A 15503-nucleotide genomic window follows, 5' to 3' on the forward strand; every position below is an offset into this window, starting at 1 on the left:
ATTCTGAAAACTTTGCTAAAATATTCCTGGGTCCACGTCCTGGGCACTTGCTCTACCTACTTGCCACAATACCAGGAACACAATTTGTTTATAAATCCCGCCAAGTAGCGGTCAAAGCTGCCAACTGCGTAATACTGCCAACACAACCATAAGAGGGTCTGATAAAAGTGACCCAAACTTAATTTAAAGGAGTAAATAAACTAAAAACTATAGTTTAAAATTTATTTTTGAATTATTTATACCAATTTATAGAATTTACTATTAATTTATGGTTTCAAATGTTATCTTTTGAGATATTAGGACACTCAATGACTGTACTTCCGGTTGCCATATTTTGCCACCAGACAGCGCCACAAGCGCGACGTCACTCGTGTATCTATAGTTTCCTTCTGTTTTGAAACCCAAGCTTAGTGAATAGTTCCTTGGGAAATATTGTAAAAGCGTTTGAGAAGTGAAATAAAGTGTAAAATACCAAAATCCACAAGATGGAAAAGAGGGTCGCCTTGGAGCTAAGAGGAAGGAATCCTTCACAGGTAATTATTCTCTATTTTCCGATAAATTGGAATGTTTTGTCGATACGTATTTCGTCAGGTACATAGATGTAATACGTAAAAAATGGGAATACTTTCAATAGATGGTTGTTTTTGTGGGTTGTTCATGATATTTCGTGAATCAAGTATGTAAATCCATTTCCTAATTGGATATGTGGCGCTATTGTATACAGAAAATTGGCCATTACCGACTGTTACGTTTCATTCATGTGCACATATTTATTACAGATGTCTTTTACATATTTGTAAAGTTCTGATAATACTACTAGTTTAAGCTTATGATCCATAATCAGAGAACACTCAATGTGAGGTTCTTTAGCAGGTGGAATCATTTCTTTTGTAAATATTCACATATTGAGGTTAAGTGTCGAAACGTACGAATTTACGTGGATTAGACCTATTTATGATCCTAATCTGTAAAACAGTAAATTAAATTGTCTGAATTCTATTGATATCACTTCATAATGTGAAATTAAAGTAGTAATCATCACCGAAACCCTATTGCATTTAAAAAATAGGGCTCATTGATTATGGCTTGTCAATGTCAATACATTTTTGTGAAGCCAATTTATCGTATCTATCTTCTCTAAATTAAGCGTGAACAACATTACAATAAATCTATACAGTTCATTTAATTATATCCACATTGCTACCGCAAGGGTTTCTATTCTAAACTAACTAGGTGTTCGGCATAATTTCGCGCCCTTTCACTCGACTTGTTATTTTATCCGCATTAACTACGATTGAAGTGCGTTAGATCAATGAATTTAATTAAGACATAAGATTTTTATGTAGATAGCTTTTTGAAGAGTTTATCTCATTCTATTAGCACATTTTTGTCTGCAGTCATTGACGCACGCCTTACCAATACATACAGCGGCCATTTTTATTGCGTCGCGATGATTCGTGTCATCCGCCATTGCAAAACGAAAACGATTTCAACTCTATACGCAAAATACAACACATAAATAACATATTGTGGTATAAATAGCTTCACGAACACATCCCATTGATATTTCAATCAATATTTCTCGAAAAAAGACACTCATTTCTCAGATTTTAGCAACTGCGCCAGTCGCTTTGACAACTCACACCATTTTGACGTTTCTCGCTCTACTATCAATAAAAATAACCATCAAGCCAGTTTCAATACTTATTTTATCAATTAATCGAAATTCTTTACCAATTCGAGCCCTTTTTCGTCGTAAAATCCTACCATATTTTTATATATTTAATCCACTTTCAAAACCCGACGTATACAGGTCTTTGTATGTTCTGGAAACATGCTCGAAACACTGTTGTTATGTAGGTATAAATACGTACCTACCTACTTTATTATGTACCTACTCTAGCTATGATAAGTCCATGCTGTAGGATTATCACATCACAAGTCTCAACAACTACCTATGACCTACCTACTGTATTTAACTAAAGCAATAATTTATTGACACTATAATGTATTAGGATCAGCATTTAAGCCCCATATTACGAAACGGCGTTATAGCTAAGTAGTTGACTAGATGCATAAATTAATTTTTAGAATTTTAATTATATCAATCTTAAGAGGAATCATATTTTAAGTACATGAATTTGAAGTTTGAGCTTTTTGACTGTTTCACTTAGTCCTGTAATTATTATTAATATTACCTTGTTGATGGAATGATAACCCAAAAACAATAATTTTGATATTCTTATAAAAACGCAACAGCATGTAAACCCATGTAGCAATGCTTCATTTTCTAAAATCCAAAAATGCTTCTATTTCAGGTGAAAGAGTTGAATCTGGACAACTGTATTACCTTGTTGAAGGAATAATAAACCAAAAACATAATAATTTTGATATTCTTATAAATACTCAACAGCATGTAAACCCATGTAGCAATGCTCCATTTTCTAAAATCCAAAAAATGCTTCTATTTCAGGTGAAAGAGTTGAATCTGGACAACTGTATTACCTTGTTGAAGGAATAATAAACCAAAAACATAACAATTTTGATATTCTTATAAATACTCAACAGCATGTAAACCCATGTAGCAATGCTCCATTTTCTAAAATCCAAAAAATGCTTCTATTTCAGGTGAAAGAGTTGAATCTGGACAACTGTAGAAGCACCAACATCATCGGTCTCACAGATGAGTACACCAACTTGGAAATACTAAGCCTGAATAATGTTGGACTCACAACCCTCAAAGGTTTCCCAACACTTCCAAAACTCAGGAAGCTGGAACTCTCTGACAACAGAATATCCAATGGCCTCAATTTCCTCAATGGCTGCAAGAAGTTGACACACCTGAATCTATCGGGGAACAAAATCAAAGATTTAGAAACACTGAAACCCCTGGAAGAGTTTGAGTATCTGAAGAATCTTGATCTTTTCAACAATGAAGTCACAGGTATCGACGACTACAGGAGTAAGGTGTTCGGTTTACACCCATCATTAAAATATTTGGATGGGTAAGTTCATATCATAACACATACCTACTTAAATACAATAATAAGAATAACATTAATCCCCTTGATACTTTCTGTGACTATTTTTATGAATGTATTTATATTTTATCATTCCAGATTTGACAAAGACGATGGTGAAGTTGAGGACAGTGAAGAAGAAGACGAATTGAATGGAAACAATGATAGTGACGAAGAGAGTAAGTATTAATAAGGAAATTCTGTCTACTGATAAAATGGTCTTGGTACTGCTGGCAGCCACAAATTACTTTAAATGTCTGCAACATTGAATTATTTGACTGCAAAATACTCCTAGCTGTATCTGATTTAATTTTATTATTTTTTTAATCGAAGAAATATAATCATAAAAAATTCTAAACTCCATTAATTAATTTGGTAAATAGAACTTGTGTGTCATAAAAACATTGGTAAAATAAGATTTATGTATCATAAAAACCAACATCATTCCATAGCTTGCTCTCTTGTCTGTAGTAGCTTTACTATAGCTTGTATAACACCATTGGGTCTTCCAAATTTTATACTGCGTTACAGATTTGGACATAGATTTGGGTTCACTGGTGATAGATGACGATAGCATAACGGAAAGACCAGCGGAGGACAGAACCACCTTCCCAATGGTATTATACAGTGTGTATGGGCTACTATTCCACATGGGTTATCTCATGAGACGTAAGCATCGCATTTTTTCTGATGCTTGTTATGTGTTTGTTAACTGATGATTACCCACAAAAGATTGTACTGACAGTGTAACAATGTCATTAACTTAGTATTGACCTAAATAAAAATACTGATAAGAATTTTAGGTGTGTATGTACACATTTACAAAACGTAACTGTCCCTCTCTAATCTCTGAATATACCCCATACTGTTTTTGAGACTATTCAGGTGTGTACTTAACAATTGAAGTCAATTGAGTGAAGTCTAAGCAATGGGGGCAACTACTCTGTTGAGAAACTGATAAACAAAAGTCCTTATGCTTGTTATATCTTTCTTTTCAGGTTCTGATGTTGAGGATGAGGAAGATGAAGACATTTCACTCAGTGCCGTCTACAATGATAATCTTGGTAAGAACTTATTTATTTATTTCAGCCATTGAACTCTGCCATATTGTCTGAAATACTGACTTTATTCTATCATGACAGGAAGTTCAGGAAACAATGTAATATTTTAACTTCTAATTGCATTAATCATTATAAATAAATAAGATTGAATCTCTTATTTGGAGAATGGAGATTTCCTTAGAACCGCAAATGTACACACGGCCACACTGTTAACTATCCATTTCCGTTTTTGCTCTCGCGAGAACGAGATGACATGACTGGCAATGGGCAGTTAACACTGTTGCCGATAGTACCTCACTTGGACTCCAAAGTAGGATTTCAGGAAAATTCGAATCTGGGTGTGCTGGGTGGTTTTTTTGATAAAACATTATTGTTTCGCTGCGGAAATAACCCCCTTATCGTCTTATGAAAAAACTAATAGCTTCATTAGTTTCTTCTCTAGCACAGTCATTATTATCTTCATTGGCGATGGCTCAAAAACAAAAAAAAATCAAATTCCCAACTTGCAACAGAATCGCATACATAAAGTCCTAAGCACTCTGCAAAGTGCAAACTATAACTCCAGTAACATAGATTTTTCAAATCAATTTATCAATCTTTCTAGTTGAGGAGAGCTCCGCCGGTTCGATGTTCGACGGCAGCGACGTGTCCGACGAGGACGACGTCGACGACGAGGAGGACGAGGGCGAGAACGACGCCGAGAACGAGCACAACAGCAAGGCGCAAGGTCAGTGACCCTTGGACTATAATGCATATTGCTGCTTTACATTAGGTGGTCGACGGTTGACGGCAGCGACTTGACCGATGGTTGACGGCAGCGACTTGACCGGTGGTTGACGGCAGCGACGTGTCCGACGAGGACGACGTCGACGACGAGGAGGACGACGCCGAGAACGAGCACAACAGCAAGGCGCAAGGTCAGTGACCCTTTGACTGGTCTATTAGGTCATTTGCTTCGGATGTCTTCACATAGCAGGACGCTACCGCGTTTAATGTTGGACGGTCGCAATAGGCGCAACAGCAAGGCGCATGATGGTTGACGTCAGCGCGTATCCGACGAGGAGGACGAGGGCGAGAACGACGCCGAGAACGAGCACAACAGCAAGGCGCAAGGTCAGTGATCCTTGGACTATTATGCATATTGCTGCTTTACATTAGGACTTAGGTGGTCGACGGTTGACGGCAGCGACTTGACCGATGGTTGACGGCAGCGACTTGACCGATGGTTGACGGCAGCGACTTGACCGATGGTTGACGGCAGCGACTTGACCGATGGTTGACGGCAGCGACTTGACCGATGGTTGACGGCAGCGACTTGACCGATGGTTGACGGCAGCGACTTGACCGATGGTTGACGGCAGCGACGTGTCCGACGAGGACGACGTCGACGACGAGGAGGACGAGGGCGAGAACGACGCCGAGAACGAGCACAACAGCAAGGCGCAAGGTCAGTGACCCTTTGACTGGTCTATTAGGTCATTTGCTTCGGATGTCTTCACATAGCAGGACGCTACCGCGTTTAATGTTCGACGGTCGCAATAGGCGCAACAGCAAGGCGCATGATGGTTGACGTCAGCGCGTATCCGACGAGGAGGACGAGGCCGAGAACGAGCACAACAGCAAGGCGCAAGGTCAGTGGCCCTTGGACTATAATGCATATTGCTGCTTTACATTAGGTGGTCGACGGTTGACGGCAGCGACTTGACCGATGGTTGACGGCAGCGACTTGACCGATGGTTGACGGCAGCGACGTGTCCGACGAGGACGACGTCGACGACGAGGAGGACGAGGGCGAGAACGACGCCGAGAACGAGCACAACAGCAAGGCACAAGGTCAGTGACCCTTTGACTGGTCTATTAGGTCATTTGCTTCGGATGTCTTCACATAACAGGGCGCTACCGCGTTTAATGTTCGACGGTCGCAATAGGCGCAACAGCAAGGCGCATGATGGTTGACGTCAGCGCGTATCCGACGAGGAGGACGAGGGCGAGAACGACGCCGAGAACGAGCACAACAGCAAGGCGCAAGGTCAGTGGCCCTTGGACTATAATGCATATTGCTGCTTCACATTAGGTGGTCGACGGTTGACGGCAGCGACTTGACCGACGGTTGACGGCAGCGACTTGACCGATGGTTGACGGCAGCGACGTGTCCGACGAGGGCGAGAACGAGCACAACACAGCAAGGCGCAAGGTCAGTGACCCTTTGATTGGTCTATTAGGTCATTTGCTTCGGATGTCTTCACATAGCAGGACGCTACCGCGTTTAATGTTCGACGGTCGCAATAGGCGCAACAGCAAGGCGCATGATGTTTGACGTCAGCGCGTATCCGACGAGGAGGACGACGCCGAGAACGAGCACAACAGCAAGGCGCAACGTCAGTGATCCTTGGACTATTATGCATATTGCTGCTTTACATTAGGTGGTCGACGGTTGACGGCAGCGACTTGTCGGACGAGGACGACATAGATTACGGCGAGAACGACGCCGAGAACGAGCACAACAGCAAGGCGCAAGGTCAGTGGCCCTTGGACTATAATGCGTATTGCTGCTTTAAATTAGGTGGCCGATGGTTGACGGCAGCGACTTGTCGGACGAGGACGACATAGATTACGGCGAGAACGACGCCGAGAACGAGCACAACAGCAAGGCGCAAGGTCAGTGGCCCTTGGACTATAATGCATATTGCTGCTTTACATTAGGTGGTCGACGGTTGACGGCAGCGACTTGACCGATGGTTGACGGCAGCGACGAGGACGACGTCGACGACGAGGAGGACGAGGGAGAGAACGAGCACAACAGCAAGGCGCAAGGTCAGTGGCCCTTGGACTATAATGCATATTGCTGCTTTACATTAGGTGGCCGATGGTTGACGGCAGTGACGTGTCGGACGAGGACGACATACACTCGACAGCAAATAAATCGCACCACCCGCGACGCGAACTTTAAAGATTTTCTTTTGACACAATAATGGTGCCCCAACAATATTGGTGTTATTTGAAAGCCCAATAAATATCCTTAAAGAAAAACACATTTAATTTCTTAATAAATGATTAACATATACCATAAATGTGACTTGAAAAAAGACCTCACTTTGGGCTCACCTCTGGGATCAATTAGACCAAATTTTATGGTTATAAAACCAAATAATGATCACACGTGTCCTGTTTAACAGATGGATAGCGATTAATCCCAACTTAACAGTTTTATAGCCATAATAGTTGGCTCAAGTGTAACTATCTATTTTTTGAAGAAGTGACTGGATCCTTCTAAAGAAACATTTTTGGGGTAAAAACCTTTCCTATAATGAAATGAAGTTTAGAACTAGGCTTTTGAATGGTACCAATATTGGTGTGAAGTGGGGATGCATACGTTTGAAAGTGCTTGTCGCGGGTGGTGCGATTTATTTGCTGTCGAGTGTAGATGACGGCGAGAACGACGCCGAGAACGAGCACAACAGCAAGGCGCAACGTCAGTGACCTTTTGGTTATAGTCCACAGTCCACTAAGTACTAACAATAGCGCCTAAAATAGTTGAGTTTGGTCAGTCAGCGACCTTATGTGTATAGTCCACCAGAGCTGTTACTCGCCTTTTATACGACTGGTGCAAGCTTCCATACTAGCTATCTAAGCTAATGTCTAATCTCTAGCTAGCTGATCTGTATTCTCTGTGCCTGGGCACCGCTCAACTGTCCTAGGTACGGCACTGCACTACTTAACTGTAGTCCACTAACAACGAACAATAAGTATCGAGTTATTACATCAACACCGCGACTATTTTGTGCCGCGACTCAGCAAGCGAGGACTTATTGAAATGATGATTTGCGAAAGTTCACTAGTAGAAGATGGTTTTAGACATGAATTTCGCTATGTCATTGTGGTCTTTCTGTGATTACCACAACGCACCGCGCACGCATCGTTTTCATAGCCATAACACGAATTTTGCGATGTCGATGTTTTACTGTGACCACAACGCGTTGTGTATATTTTGGTACAATGAGCGTTTTCGGTCTTTGAGCATAACACATACGTTACAAATCGTGAAATGATCGCTTTTAATAGCCACAATCGCAAGCATCAAGACCTTTTAGAAGTATATACGTGACGCAAAACCAACACATCGCCGCAGCTGATGAAATGATTTCACCTCGCGGGGTCTCGCCAATCATTTTCAAAAGCCAGATCTTTGGTACACAGATCCTGATCCCCAGGAATTTATGACCAAAGCTAAAGAGGTCTAAACATGACTCATACACCAATGTTGGCTCATTAACTCTGACCACTTGTTACAGACTATTTTGCAGCATTCTTTAGAAATCTACTTTCTCTCTCTTTATCTCTGTTCCATTTATGAGTAGAAAATGAACTCGTTGTCGGCTTGCAGACGGTGACGAGAATGCAGACGGCGAGCCCGAGGAAAGCACTCGGGGTAAAAAGCGGAAACACGAGGACGACGACGAGAATTGAGTGTTGCCTTAAGCGGAGTTATCTTACTAGTTTGTAAGTGTACAGCGCTCCGATGCATCGGACAATAAACCTGGGCCTGTACCGGCGGCCGTCGCCACAACACATCGCGTTACGTTGCAGTCATCCCTTAGACTAGTTGTCATTTGTGAGATTGATTCCGTCACCGAACGAGGCTAGGTTAACTCGCTTTCACCCTAGTGTTAACGTGTCTGCGGACAAGAAACGATTTAAAATGAAATGTTTTCTATCTTTGAATGTTGATGTCTATTGTGTGGAATCTGTAGTTTGTTGTCCGACAAGTTAATGTTTCAATTAAATTGTTTATGTAATAATCATTTTTTATTCTATTGACATGCTTAATTTTAAATGAATCATTGGAATGGAAGTGCATGATTTTAGGATTAAAATAGCTCTCATTCTTAAACCTACAATTTCAATGAATTATATTAGTTAGCTGTAAGTGGAAGGAACATAAATTAAATAGGGTAAACAAAATTATTTCATGCCCTTGGAATATATTACAACAATCCTGAAGTGGGCTCCGCCTGTTAATGATGACCAATTTAGACTGATAAAGACATACACCACAATGGACACTAAGGTCAATTTTCACATATAAAATTGTTAATGACTTAGTCCATTATTTTATTTCCAAAAGTACAAGTGAGATAAATGAAAAAATTATGCCGCTTTAGGCAACACTTTGATATTAACTTTACTAATAAATATTGTTTTGTTTTTAACATATCTAAAATTGATACAGTCTACGTATTATGTGTTTATTTATTTATAAGATACCTGATATCTTATTTTTTTCAATCTGTATTGCAAATTTTAGCAGATAGCTTTTCCAGCATTATTTGTTTCTGTTCAATGTGAACAATCATCTATATTATGTTTATAAGATAATTATTTTTTTATACATTTCGTAATCTCACTAATGATAACTGATAATGTTGATCAGCGTTTCAAATAAAATTCCAAAGGGCGTAGTAAATAAACATTAACCGAATGCATAATTAGATCAATTTTTGATGTCCGATGAGTTCAGAGAGTATTTTTCTACAATCTTTTTAAATCTTGAAAGAGCAATTTATGCACTAAGAATATCAATGAAATGTTTGGTTGATACATCATGGTGAATGTGCCAGATATGTTGAAGAGAATTTTAGTTAATAATTTTATTATATTATGTAAGTCATTAAGTTTAAGTAATTTACAACTTGTCCTGTTGATATATATTATATAATCCTATTAAGACTTTATTTCTGGGATTGTAAAATAAAAGCTAAACTTAACTATTTAGTTTCATTGAAAATAACACTACACACAATCCTATCAGTCCTATTACATGACTCGCCAATAAAAAAAATCATGTAAAAGAAAAACACATTTATTTCCTCTCAATTCAAAATAACTTGAGATTCGGTGGGTGTACAACTCGCAATAGCAATGTCAACTGTCTTGCTGCTCCAAAAACTGTTGTAATAACGTATTTTCGATTGGTATAGCCAAATTTTCACTGCCATCACAGCTTCTTTTCATTCTCACAAGCTTGTGGTCTAAAAATTCAGTGAGCTGAGCTCTCAAAGCTAAGTCAGAACTCACTAGGAATTGCTCTCGACATTTTGAGTACAGATCTTTGAAAGGAAGACCTGAAACAAAAATGATAGACAAATTAATTTAAATTCTAATTTTATGTTATGAAATTGAGGATCTGGTATAATAGTTTGTAATAATAGAACTAAGATGACATTTTGGAATATGGACCCCAATGGGTTTTATAGGAAGGGTGAGGCGTACCAAAAACACTAGTCTAAATCTGCTTAGCTCTACCTGGAAAAATGCAGAAGTACCATGAGGTTACGCATGCACAAAACACGAGCATCATATTGCGTCTATGTATTCGACAGCTGAATTCTCCTTAGGGCTGGTGAACGGCCCCAGGGCACGTATCGTGCTGCTATTATAATCGCTGTCCCCTCGCGGTTTACGGAAACACCAGCGTGTTATCTTCTATGCTGCATTTGGAATACGCTCGCGCGACTGTATTCCAAATGCAGCATACAGCATCTTTGAAAAGATTCAATCAAAGCAATCAAAAAACTTACCTTGATAGTGACTTAATTTCTGATTCTCCAACTGGTATTTGATAATAATATTGAATATTCCCTTTGCATTGGTGGTGAGAGACTGGTAAACACTTCTTAGGGACGACAGCTGCAATGCCCCACTCCTTTGTGTCATGATGGAATTCTCGAAAGAAGTTTCCTCAGTATAGGGCAGGAATGTAGTGACATCCCACCAAGTAAATTTGAATTTACTCAGCTTTGAATGATCCCATACTGAAACAAGACAGTAAAATGTTAGTTATTTTTATGATATAACATATAACCGATTCGTAGGAGAACCAGAGTGACTGACATAGCCCGCAGAATCGCTAAAATCAAGTGGCAGTGGGCGGGGCACATAGCTTGTAGAGCTGATGGCCGCTGGTGCAGGAAAGTTCTTGAGTGGCGACCACGAGCCGGAAGACGTAGCGTGGGGAGGTCCCAGGTGGACCGACGATCTGGTGAAGGTCGCGAGAGGTGCCTGGATGAGAGCGGCGCAGGATCGATCTTCGTGGAAATCCTTGGGGGAGGCCTTTGTCCAGCAGTGGACGTCTTTCGGCTCAAAGGAACGAATGATGATATAACATACATATTGTGGCTTATGGTATTTTAGTTTATATTATGTACTTACATAGAGGAGCATTGATGTGATCAATGGTAGCAATTGTGTGAATATTTTTAATTTGTGATAAACTAGACAAAGTTGCTTGAGCTTTAGCATTTCGAAGCATTACGCCGTCTAAATTGTGAACTATCAAAAACAGTTCAATATCATTCTCATTCAGTTGAGTATCAATTAGACTTATAACATCACCTAAGTTGGAAGGTACATGTGTATTTTCTAAAAGATCTACTACAATAGCTTCCAAGATACTCTTGATTGTTAGACTTGGAAAAAATCCATTCACAACAATACATGGGAAGTCTTTCAGCTTTTCCATTTGAAACTGCTGGAGAATTGCTCGTTTGGATCCAATTCCATAGAAAATTATGTTAAAGTTTTCACTCAAAACATACAGCCATCTGTTAAATAGCTGTTCATATGATTTGTTGAGTTCTTTTATTTTGTTTTTATGTTCCGCTGACATTTGAATATCTTTACCAACCATTTCATCCAGGTTTAGATTTTTCAGTCTGGCCAATGTGTGGTCTGAAGTTGCAATCTGAAAAATCGAAAGAAATATTTGTTTAAACTTATGATTTTTTCTATATTTTGCCATCATTGAAGTAAATCTTCTCATATCTTGGTGTTTAAAAAGTTATAAAAGAAAATTTTTATTCATAGTTAGCAAAATCAACTATGTCAATATCATTTGCATGGTAATAATACAAGTTAACTACCTTTTTGCTAGAATTCATAAGGAAATAGTTATCTGGTGTAACAATGTACTCAGAATCTTTTGCTTTTGACCTAGCATCTTTGTTTTTGGTAATTTGTACTTTTGTTGCAGCTTTCTTTGGTTCTTCCTCTTCATCATCTTCTATTGAACTGCTTGAATGTGATTTAGAATCAGAGTCCTGTAATTTGAAAAGAAATGAATATGTAGTCTTAGAAATTAGTCCTGTAATATGAAAATAAATGGATGTGTAGTCTTAGAAGTTCACAAAATTGTTATAAAAGACATAGGTATGATTTGAATTTCCATTTATAAAACTTTTTTACATTTGACAGTCACAACTTACATCATTATCACTTTCTTCAGGTACAAAATCACTACTGCTTCCAGAGAAATCACTGTCTTCACTATCACTCTCCACTTCACGAATAATTCCTGTAAAACAAGTTATCCTGATTAGATTTGGTGGCTGTTTAAAAACTATAGTGACATCAGTACAGTGAAATTAAATTCCTGATATTTTTTTAATTTGATCAATAAAAAATGCTTACTTTTTCTCATTAAATCTCTAGCTTGCTTCGGAGTGGCATCTGATACCTTTGCCAAAGGGCTATGAAGTAACCCAGCATTCATTTTCCTCCTTGGAGTACTGAGTGGTGTCACTTTAGGTGAATTACTAATAGCTGCTTTCACTTTATTCTGTAAGTCAAGTTTGGTGTGTCTAGATTTGAATTTGAAAATGTCCTGGCCCTCAACATCGTCTTTGCTAAACAAAGCTGTAAAAGAAAAAGACAAAATGTGTGAAAATTAAAAAGTAAATACCTTTGTAGTAGCTTTAGTAGCAAGTTAGCAACCCTTGGGCATTATTTATTTACTAATAAGTGGGATAGTATTTTAGACCATTCAACAAAATGTATAATTCTGTATAAATAAACTAACCTGTTGGTTTCTGAGTAGATCCTTCTTCAAAATCTTCATCAGAACTTGGTGAATCAGATTGTACTTTTCTTTTAGTTGGTGACAGGTTTAAGAAGTCCCCATACTTTTTTGGCTTTGTTCTGTTTCTAACACCTCTTCTGGTTGGTATATTGACTGGACTTTCATCTGATGGGAATTATTAAAAGAATCGGATTATAAATACCTTGAGATAATGGTGCTGAACACATAAACGGGTCGGAATTAATCGAAATTAAATATAATATTAAATGTAGACCAATAGTCGGGATAGAATTCAATACAGCTGCATGCATCACCGCTGGATTATCTGACCCGCTTTTATGTAGTGCCCTAACACGTATTAAGGCAACAAAAGGTTTATTCTTAAGATGATCAGTTAGGTACTTGATTTCAAGTGAAGCAAGGTTGATCGTTTATTAAAGCATTCCAAATTAAACTTTAATTTAAATTGGATTTCAGAATCTAAAACATTTAGTTTACCCGGGCAATCATGTTCTTCAGCTGATGAATGACTCTCGTATTCGATGTCCATTTTCTGTATCCCGAGTAATTCTATTGTATTTATTTGATGTCTCTAGGAGTTAATATTTTTACAAATTGAAGCAAATAAGAAATGAGAAAAGAAAATAAATTCGAGTTTTCAATCAAAGCAATGCAACCGGAACTTTTGAAATCTGTCATGATCTGTCATTTTGACAATCTTCTGTCTTGTTTATGATAACTGTCAATTTTAGTGTTGCCAGACGTTTACCAGACTCAACAGGGTCATTGGCTAATCAATCATAAGTTGCTAACTTAAATTTAATACTTACTGTTACAATAAAGTTATTTCTTTCAAAAAGGTGTAGTTATAACTATTTAAAACGAATATAATGCATCTGCCTTCGATGTCGTGACGTGGTGGTCTCCCTCCAAGCTTGTATGGGAGTGGGTATCGACTATACTACCGGCACTACCGCTCGCTCGCTTGCACACTTCTATCTACCCTTGGCAGCGAAAATGATTTACCACCCATTCCAAGTAATTAAACGAGTTGTTCGGGATCTCACAAATAATGAACACAAACATTAAAGAAGAATTAAAACATCGCAAGGTAGTTACTCAAGTTGTCGTTAGATTGAAACAAATTATAGCCTGACCAGCCCCCCTAGACAAAACGCACTTTTTGATCGAATCGAAAATCGAATCCGTCAAAACTCCATACAAAAAAGGGGCTTTTCGACCACTTTTCGACTGGTTTGCGATTATAATTTGCACTTTGTCTAGACCCACAGGAACATAAAAACCCTGGCATAGAGGCGCGTCAATTGCATTTGATAGTGCAACACTGGGTACAGTCGTACCTGTATTAAATTTAAAGGCACTGGGTCTCTATCAGAAAGAACTCTAGGGGTGGAATCTCCATTGGCGTGGGTTAACGGGCAAGGAGATAATATCTTGGATGGTTGACAATCACTTTTCCTACAATTTAACGTTCCACCAAACTCAACACGCTCTCAAAGATAACCTCGCAGCCGCCTGCTCACACTTGACATGACACAACTGAATGACAGTTATCTTTTTCTGCGCATCAGTCGGGTGTTACGTTTAGGAATCACAAACCTTCCGCTCTACAGATTTATACAGATAACATAATATTAAGATTGGTACTATTAATCATCAATAATCATTTGCAGCATCTGTGTCCGGCGCCGACACGGCCAGCCTGACTATCGCACGGCCTCGTGCGCTTAGTCCAGGGTTTGTCCATCTGTAAACATTCAATTTCTCATTATCACAGCTCGTCCATTCCTGACTACAGAGTTCCTTTTTCATTAATTACGAAGGTTGTTCTGTGAATTCCGTCATATTCTCTTCCCATGAACTTTTTTGGTCCCCAAACTCCAAATGCATTGATTACTGATTTGTCTTCATCTGCTAATAATGGAAAAGGGAATTCATATTTATCTTTAAATTTCAACTGTGCTTTCTGACTATCAGCACTTACACCCAAAAGCTCATAATTATTAGCTTTAAAACGTTCAAAATTATCTCTCAGATCACAAGCTTCAGCAGTACAACCAGGCGTACTTGCTTTTGGATAAAAGAAAACTACTAATTTTTTTCCAGCATAATCTGCTAGTTTATGCGATTTTCCATCTTGATCTATTCCTGAAAAATTTGGTGCATTGTCACCGGCTTTTAATGTTGTCATATCTTTTTATTTTAGATTTCAGATTGTTGATTTTAGATTTAAAACAAAGATAACTTATAAGTTATAAATCGCTATTTTTACACTTTAAATTTACAGAAATGAATAAAGAAGCCCGCGTGCAATTTGTTATAAATACGTTAAAAGAACTCTACCCTACCATACCTGTACCGCTTGATCACAAAGATCCTTATACTTTATTAATTGCTGTTTTACTTTCGGCGCAATGTACTGATGTTCGCGTTAATCAAATTACTCCTCTTTTGTTTGCAAAAGCTGACAATCCATATGATATGGTGAAAATGTCTGTAGAAGAAATTAAAGAAATTATTCGACCATGCGGTTTATCTCCAATGAAA

General features: G+C 38.6%; 2 protein-coding genes across 4 annotated transcripts; one reads left to right on the forward strand and one right to left on the reverse strand.

Annotated features, from left to right (window-relative positions):
* The first annotated feature begins 326 nt into the window (after positions 1-326).
* Mapmodulin (acidic leucine-rich nuclear phosphoprotein 32 mapmodulin) lies at positions 327-9648 on the forward strand. 3 transcript variants are annotated; one of them, XM_028322308.1, is made up of 7 exons: positions 327-533; positions 2629-3005; positions 3120-3199; positions 4019-4084; positions 4686-4808; positions 5147-5194; positions 5247-5290. In XM_028322308.1, the coding sequence occupies exons 1-7, from the start codon at positions 486-488 to the stop codon at positions 5273-5275; spliced, it is 771 nt and encodes a 256-aa protein (XP_028178109.1). In that variant the 5' UTR covers positions 327-485; the 3' UTR covers positions 5276-5290. The 3 variants fall into 3 exon arrangements, with proteins under 3 accessions (XP_028178109.1, XP_028178108.1, XP_028178110.1); XM_028322307.1 differs by lacking the exons at positions 5147-5194; positions 5247-5290 and adding an exon at positions 8466-9648; XM_028322309.1 differs by lacking the exons at positions 5147-5194; positions 5247-5290 and adding an exon at positions 4999-5021.
* A 277-nt stretch (positions 9649-9925) lies between these two features.
* Positions 9926-13646, reverse strand: Orc2 (origin recognition complex subunit 2). Its single transcript, XM_028322306.1, has 8 exons — positions 13434-13646; positions 12936-13100; positions 12548-12772; positions 12343-12431; positions 12001-12177; positions 11291-11822; positions 10660-10893; positions 9926-10203 (listed from the first exon to the last, which is right to left on the reverse strand). Exons 1-8 carry the CDS (start codon positions 13483-13485, stop codon positions 10004-10006), a joined length of 1674 nt encoding a protein of 557 aa, XP_028178107.1. The 5' UTR covers positions 13486-13646; the 3' UTR covers positions 9926-10003.
* Between the last annotated feature and the right edge of the window lie 1857 nt (positions 13647-15503).

This window comes from Ostrinia furnacalis, unplaced genomic scaffold (genome assembly GCF_004193835.3).
Source record: "Ostrinia furnacalis isolate ACB-3 unplaced genomic scaffold, ASM419383v2 OfSCF7613, whole genome shotgun sequence".
Lineage (NCBI taxonomy): Eukaryota > Metazoa > Arthropoda > Insecta > Lepidoptera > Crambidae > Ostrinia > Ostrinia furnacalis.

Coding starts and splice junctions, on each gene's coding strand:
- Mapmodulin (XM_028322307.1), top strand. CDS start 486: ATGGAAAAGAGGGTCGCCTTGGAGCTAAGAGGAAGGAATCCTTCACAG. Junction 534..2,628: donor GAGGAAGGAATCCTTCACAG/GTAATTATTCTC, acceptor CTTCTATTTCAG/GTGAAAGAGTTGAATCTGGA. Junction 3,200..4,018: donor CAATGATAGTGACGAAGAGA/GTAAGTATTAAT, acceptor CTTTCTTTTCAG/GTTCTGATGTTGAGGATGAG.
- Orc2 (XM_028322306.1), bottom strand. CDS start 13,485: ATGGACATCGAATACGAGAGTCATTCATCAGCTGAAGAACATGATTGC. Junction 13,101..13,433: donor TGAAGAACATGATTGCCCGG/GTAAACTAAATG, acceptor AATTCCCATCAG/ATGAAAGTCCAGTCAATATA. Junction 12,432..12,547: donor TAGAGATTTAATGAGAAAAA/GTAAGCATTTTT, acceptor CTTGTTTTACAG/GAATTATTCGTGAAGTGGAG.